The sequence below is a fragment of the Otolemur garnettii genome, unplaced genomic scaffold, assembly GCF_000181295.1.
Source record: "Otolemur garnettii isolate 467f Iridium unplaced genomic scaffold, OtoGar3 scaffold00029, whole genome shotgun sequence".
NCBI lineage: Eukaryota > Metazoa > Chordata > Mammalia > Primates > Galagidae > Otolemur > Otolemur garnettii.
The window spans coordinates 1,897,705-1,905,196 of NW_003852424.1; the positions used below are offsets into that span (position 1 = coordinate 1,897,705).

General features: G+C 36.8%; 1 protein-coding gene across 1 annotated transcript in view; it reads left to right on the top strand.

Moving 5' to 3' along the window:
• The window catches only part of CERS3 (ceramide synthase 3), a 90,248-nt gene extending 84,140 nt beyond the window's left edge, over positions 1 to 6,108 (top strand). The window contains exon 10 of the mRNA XM_003788634.1: positions 5,950 to 6,108. Within this exon, the coding sequence (XP_003788682.1) occupies positions 5,950 to 6,108 (159 nt within the window). The remainder of the gene's footprint in view (positions 1 to 5,949) is intronic.
• Positions 6,109 to 7,492: the final 1,384 nt, after the last annotated feature.

A 7,492-nucleotide genomic window follows, 5' to 3' on the forward strand; every position in this document is an offset into this window, starting at 1 on the left:
AAAAAAAAAAAAAAAAATCCTGACAACCAAAATTCGTACATGAGTAGTACCTTACCTAGCAAATGATACTGGCAAAACTGTGATATTTACTTTCTGAAAAGGAATCTTTTTACATTTTACTTTTAAAATTATCATCAGTAAAATGGACTTTTTTCCATTGATGTACAGTTCTGTGAATTTTAGCACATGTATAGAAGTGTGTAGCCATCATCACAATCAGGATATAGAACAATTCCATCACCCCAAATAACTCTTTCCCTCAAGTTCTGGCAACCACTGATCTGTTCTCTATGCCTATAGTTTTATCTTTTTGAGAATGTCATATAAATAACATTAGTATGTCATATAGTCAGGCAACATTTTGAAACTTTTTGTTGCTCAGCATAATTTCGTTAAGATTCAGTCAGTTTCTTGGAGACAGAGTCTCACTCTGTTACCCAGGCTAGTGGCTAGTGTGCTGTGTCATCAGTCTAGCTTACAACAACCTCAAACTCCTGGGCTCAAGTAACCTCCTGCCTCAGCCTCCCAAGTAGCTGGGATTACAGGTACTCATCACAATGCCTGGCTAATTTCTCTATTTTTAGTAGAGATGGGATCTTACTCTTGTTCATACTGTTCTTCCACTCCTGAGTGCAAATGATCCTCCTGCCTTGGCCTAGGATTACAGGTGTGAGCCACCATCATGCCTGGCAACATCCAACTTCTTATAAGTGTCAATAGTTTATTCTTTTTATTGTTCAGTAATATTTTTTTGTATGGTTGTACCATGATTTCTCTGTATATTAATTGAAGAATATCGGGATTGCTTCCAACTTTTGGCAGTGATGAATAGAGCTGTTATAAACTTTTGTTTCTATGTGAACATAAATGTTCCTTTCTCCAGGATAGCTACTCAGGGGTAAAACTGCTGAGAGATGTAGTAAATGTATTTTTATCTGCTGAACTGTTTTCTAGAGTGTCTGTCTGCACCAATTTGCACCCCTGCCAGCAATACATGCGAGGTCCAGTCATTCTCCATCCTTGTCAGCACTTGGTATTGCCAGTACTTTCAATTTTACCTATTTTAATAGCTTCAATTTGCATTTTCATAATGGCTAATAATGCTGAACATCTTTTGATATGCTTATTTGTTACCTTGTGTTTTCTTCCATGTGGTGTCTCTTTTTATGTCTTTTGTTTATTTTAAAATATAGGGTTGTTTGTTTTCTTAGTGTTGACTTTTGGGAGTTCTTTATGGTGTATACAATTCCAGTTTGCAGCTTCTCTTTTCATTCTCTGAATAGTTTCCAAATTAATTCAGCAAAAGTTTTAATTTTGATGAAGTCTAGTTTAACAATTTTCTTCTTTTATAGAGTATGCTTTTTGTGCTACACCTGGGTATCCATTACCCAGTGCAAGGTCCTAGGTTTTCTTCTAAAAGTTTCATAGTTTTACATCTTACATTTTTGAGACAGAATCTCACTATGTCACCCTTGGTAGAGTGCTGTGGCATCACAGTGCATAGCAACTTTAAACTCTTGGGCTTAAGCGATTCTCTTGCCTCAGCCTCCCAAGTAGCTAGGCATCCTCCCAATGCCCGGCTATTTTTTTGTTGCAGTTGGCATTGTTGTTTAGCTGTCCTGGGCTGGGTTCGAACACACCAGCCTTGGTGTATGTGACTGGTGCCATAACCACTGTGCTACAAGCCCCAAGCCTGCAATTCATTTTGAGTTGACTTTTGTATAAGGTATGACATTTAGGTCAAAACTTACTTTTGTGCCTAAGGATGTCCAGTTATTCCAACCATTTCCTTAAAAGGCTATCCTTTCTTCATTATATCACCTTGAACCTTTGTAAAAACTCAGTCAGCTATATTTGTTGTCTGGAATTATTTCTAGAGTCTCTATTCTGTTCCACTGCGTGTTTATCCTTTTCCTAATACCACCTTCTCTTGATTACTGTAAATTTCTTAAGTTAAAATTAGATCTTTAAGTCATCCCATTTTATTCATTTTTTTCAGAATTGCTTTAGATATTCTTGTTCATTTGCCTTTCCATGTAAATTTAAAATATCCATGTAAAAATATCCTGACAACCAAAACTCCTACATGAGTAGTACCTTACCTAGCAAATGATGCTGGCAAATCAGCTTGTCTGTATCTACAGAAAATTCTGCTGGGAATTGATTGGTATTTTGTGGGATCTAGAAATCAATTTAGAGATAATATTTTTAGTGTGTTAAGTCTTCTAATTCATGAATATAGTATGTTTCTCCAATTATTTAGGTCTTTTTTGATTTTTTACACCACAGTTTTGTAGGTTTTACATGAAGATTTTATACATAGTTTGTTAGCTGTATACCTAAGTATTTCATTTTTGAAACTACTGTAAATGTTGCAGATTTTAAAATTTCAGTGTTTTTGCTTTTGTTTTATTTTTGGATTAATATAGAAATACATATGATTAGGTTGCATTGTTTGCTTTTATTAGGAAAAGTCTGCATTCTATCTGAGTCCTTCACCCAGGGGTTCCATACACCCTACATTGTACCCATTAGGTGGGAGCTTATGAGCCCCTTTCCCCTCTTCCACCCCCCCCTTCATGAATTTAATTGGGTTTTCCTCTTGTTTGGGCCTGTAATTGTTCACCTACTAGTTTCAAATTAGTATTGAGTACATGCTTTTCCATTCTTAAGAAACTTTACCAAGGAGAACATTCTTCAACTTGACCCAGGTAAATACCAAACATGTAAAGTATTCATCTTTTTATGGGTGAATAGTAATCCATGATACACCTATACCTTAGTTCATTAAACCATTCATGGGTTGTTGGGCACATGGGTTATTTCCACATCTTTGCAATTGTGAATTCACACATTTGCAAAGTGCTGTAAACGTTTGAGTGCAAATGCCCTTATGGTAAAATAATTTTTTTCCTTCTAGGTAGATACCTAGTAATGGGATGCAGGATCAAATCGAAGGTTTACTTTTAGCTCTGAGTATTCTCCATACTTCCTTCCAAAAATGCTGTATTAGTTTGCAATCCCATCAACAGTGTATAAATGTTCCCTTGTCTCTGCACCTTCACCAGCATCTGCAGCTTTGGTACTTTGTAATGTGAGCTATTCCCACTGGGATTATCTCAAGGTATTTTTGATTTGTATTTCTCTGATGCTTAGGGATGGTGAGCATTTTTTCATGTGTTTATTGGTCATCCTTCATATAAAAAACTAAAACTGGACCCTCCCCTCTCACCTCTTATAAAAACTGACTCATGCTAGATAAAAGATTTAAATCTAAAACACAAAATGCTTAAAAAAAAAAAAAAACTCTAGAAGAAAGCATAGGAAAAACTCTTAATGATATAGGCCTGGGGAAAAATTTTATGAAAAAGACCTCATTGGGAATTGCAGCAACATCAAATAAATAAGTGGAACCTGCTCAAGCTTAAAAGCTTCTGCACAGCTAAGGATACAATAAAAAAAAGCAAATAGACAACCTTCAGAATGGGAGAAGGTAGTCTCATGTTACAAATCTGAAAATGGGCTAAACAATCAGAATCTACAGAGAACTCAAGCAAATTAAAAGCAAACAACCAGTTAATCACTGGGCAAGAGAAATGAACAGACCCTTCTCCCAAGAAGATAAATTTCAGTTTTTAATTGTACACTGTTAGTTGTATTAGTTTCTATGGCCATTGTAACAACTTGGTGCTTACAACAACAGAAATGTACTCTTATAGTTCTAGAGGTCCCAAGTTTGTAATCAATTTTGAGCCAAAATCAAAGTGTTATCAGGGCTGCATTCCCTCCATAAGCCGAAGGAGAGAATTTGTTCTTTGTTTTTGGGGGCTGCTGGCATTTCTTGGTTTGTAACTGCATCATTCCAGTCTCTTCTTCGTCTTCATATTGCCTCTTCTTTGTGGTCAGTTTTCCTAGCCTCTGTTTCACAAGGACACTTGTGATGGCATTTAGGGCCCACCTGGATAGTTTGAGATAATCTTCTCACCTCAAGATCCTTACCTTAATCACGTCTGCAAAAAGTTTAAGCAGGTATCAGATAACAACACAGGTCCAGGGATTAGGACCTAATTTCTTTGAGGACAGTTTTCAGCCTACTATGTTAGTGTTTAGTAATGAAGATTTGTGTGTGTGTGTGTGTGGATTTGTGTGTGATTATTTTGTGTTGACTTTATGTTCTGCAATCTTGATAAACCTGACTTAGTAATTCTAGGAATTGTTTTGTAGATTCTTTAGGATTCTCTACATAGACAATCATGACATATGCAAATAGGACACTTGTATTTCTTTCTTTCCAATTTGTATGACTTTTATTTCTTTTTCTTACATTATTATGTTGACTAAGCCTCCCTATTCAATATTGCATAGGAGTGGGTGAAAGTAGACATCCTCGTACCTAGTCTTAAGGGGAAAGTGCTAATTTTAGCTATAAGATTTTATGGATATCCTTTAGTAAATTCTTTTCTATTCTTTCTTTGTCGAGAGTTTTAATTTTATCACAGATACATGTGGAATTTTGTCACATGATTTTTTTCTGCATCATTTAATATAACTATTATTTTCTTCTTTATTAATATGAATTACATTGACAGATATCCAAAAATTGAATCAACCTTGCATTAATGAGAGAAAATCCCACTTTGTCATGAAGCATTATTATTTTTATATATTGCTTATTTTGATTTAGAATATTTTGTTGAGGATTTTTATGTCCAGATTCATTAGAGCTATTTTTCTCTAGTTGTCATGTCTGTCTGGTTTTGGTATTAGGCAATTTCTGGCCTCCTCAGATAAACTGGGACATGTTCTCTCCTATTCTATTTTTTGAAAGAGATTGTGGAGATTTGGTGTTTGTATGTTTTATAAAGTTTGCCAATGAAACCATTTGGGCCTAGTGCTGTTATTTTTCAGGAGGTTTTTGACTACAAATTCAATTTCCTACATAGTTATATGATTATTCAGGTTATCGATTTTATATTGGACAAACTTGAGTGATTTCTAGTTTTTGAGAAGGGGTTCATTTCAGCTAAGTTGTTAAAAGTATAGTAGAACCTTTATAGTTGACCACCTCCCTGCATTGACTGCTTCCTTAAGTTGATCTAATTTTTATAGACCAGACATGTACCACAGGTATGTATCAGTGCAGTAGGCCTAGTTCCTTAAGTTGAACACCTCCATATGTTGACCAACTGGGTGGTCAATAGGTGTGTATGCATAAACTTGTTCATACCATTCTGTTATTATTCTTATATTGCCTATAGATCTATAGTCATAGCTCCCTTTTTCCTTTATGATAATATGTGCTCTCACTCTTTTTTTCTTTGTCAGTCTTACTAATGAGTTATTAATGTTACAGATCTTTTCAAAGAACCAGAATTTGATTTTTTTTCTTTTCCTTATTGCTTTTCTATTTTTGGTTTCATCAATTTATTTTATAATTTCCTTCCTTTTGCTTGCTTTTGTCCTTCTTTTATCTAGTTGCTAAGGTTGGAGCATAAATTATTTGAGATCTTTCTTTCCTGATACCAAGAGTTTGTAGTGTAAATTTCCTTTTAAAGAATTATTTTAGCTGCATTCAACAAATTTTAATACATTATATTTTTATTTTCATTTACTTCAAAATATTTCTAATATTCTTTGATACTTACTTTTTGACCCATTGACTATTTAGAAGGGTGTTGTTTAATTTCCAAGAGTCCTATTGCCTATTGATATTGATTTCTAATTTAATTCCATTATAATCCAGAATATTTTCTATAATTTTAATTCTTTATATATGTTAAGATTTCTTTTATGCTCCATAATATGATCAATCTTTATGAAGTTTTTGGTTGTTTGGAAATTGGGTTTCTTTTAAAGAGAGTCATGCTTCTAAACTGAGCCTATTTGAACATTTGCTCAAAACACTTCCTAGAAGGTTGTCACTCACAGCCAATTCCTTCCTTTGCCCAGGAAATCCAAGATGTGAGAAGTGATGGCGAGGATGAGTATGAAGATGATGAAGAAGAGGAAGAGGAAGAAGAGGCTACCAAAAGCAAAGAGACAGACTGTTTGAAGAACGGCTTGGGGGCTGACAGGCACCTCATTCCCAATGGTCAACATGGTCGTTAGCTTGAACCCACAGAACTCCCCTGGCACAGCGAGCTGCAAGGACTGTTGGAAGCCTGGAATGCTCCCTCATTCATTGCTGAGCCAATGAGAAAACCCACAGAGACCCCAGACCCCATATTCTTCCCTTTCCTCTTTTTAAACCCCCGCCTTCCCTCCTACCTAAGATGTGTTTAAAAAACTATTATTAACTTGTGTTGAAATGTTAAATATAAGCAATGCCCGTGATTTTGTTGCAGTTAGGACTCAGACTGGTCATAGATTTCAAAGATTCTCCAGAAAACTGTTTCAGTTCTAATTGCATTCCTTCATGCATTTGACTTTTTCAGGTGCTTCCTTTATTGTAGGCATTTCCACCATCTCACCTTGCCTATCCTCAGGGTGGTTTCACAAGTGCTAAGTAAATCCACTTTTTCCAGGTGCGTTTGGCCACAAAGAGCAGCTCGTTTCCCAAAAATGAGTTAGAAGTGGCAATGGACAGAGACAGAAGGACCAAACCAGAAGAAAGGTTTCCAGGGTTCCAGGGCCACTTCCTCCCTAAGTAACCTAGAGATACTACAGTGCAAACGGTAATACATGTCTTGCCAACTCACAGGGTTGGAGTAAGGATCAGATGAGATAGTAGAAGTGATAGCAAACACTGCCCACTGGGTGGTGTCAACTGACCCTCTTTGCACTCCTTTCAACTCTGTTTGGGAGAGAAGCCTGGCTAACCTTGGCATTGAATGGGCCTGAATGAAAGGTGCAATCTTTAAAAAAATCCCTCTTAAATGTGCCTAGAGATACTTGAAAATGAAAATACAGAGAAGGCTATTTCCATTTTATTTGATAGCTTTTTATTAATATTTGTTAGTTCTGCAAAAATAATTCTCAGATTCCCCTGGGGAGAATTCTCCCGCAGGCCCCATGGCCAACAGAAGGGAGTTTGGGACCTGTTCCTTCTTGTCCTTTGCTATCTTTCCCTAAGAGGGAGGCTTCCTGTTGCTTTCCTGGCCCCTCCTTCAGGCCACCAGAGCTACCCAGCACACTATAAAGGTCTCTCCAAGCCTCTCTGGGGGATAAGACTCAAGTCAGTTTGCTCACTGACCCATATTACCCAGGAAGCCTGAGCCTCCAGGGAGGACACACATGCCAGCTGCCTGACCTGAACGAAAACTTCCAAACAGAAAGAGGAAGCTACGTCGCTTCATCTCCTATCCAATCCAAACAGATGGCATAACAGTAAAACAGCATAACCCAAAAGGCTGAAAATACCTCTGAGAAATGTCCAAGGACAGATGCTAGAGTCAGTGACATCTCTCTGGGAGGATGGATAGGAGCCAGTAGGTCAGTAGCCAGCTCTCCCTCATCCTCCAAGAACAAGTCTCCATCCCCTGTGCAGTCTTGC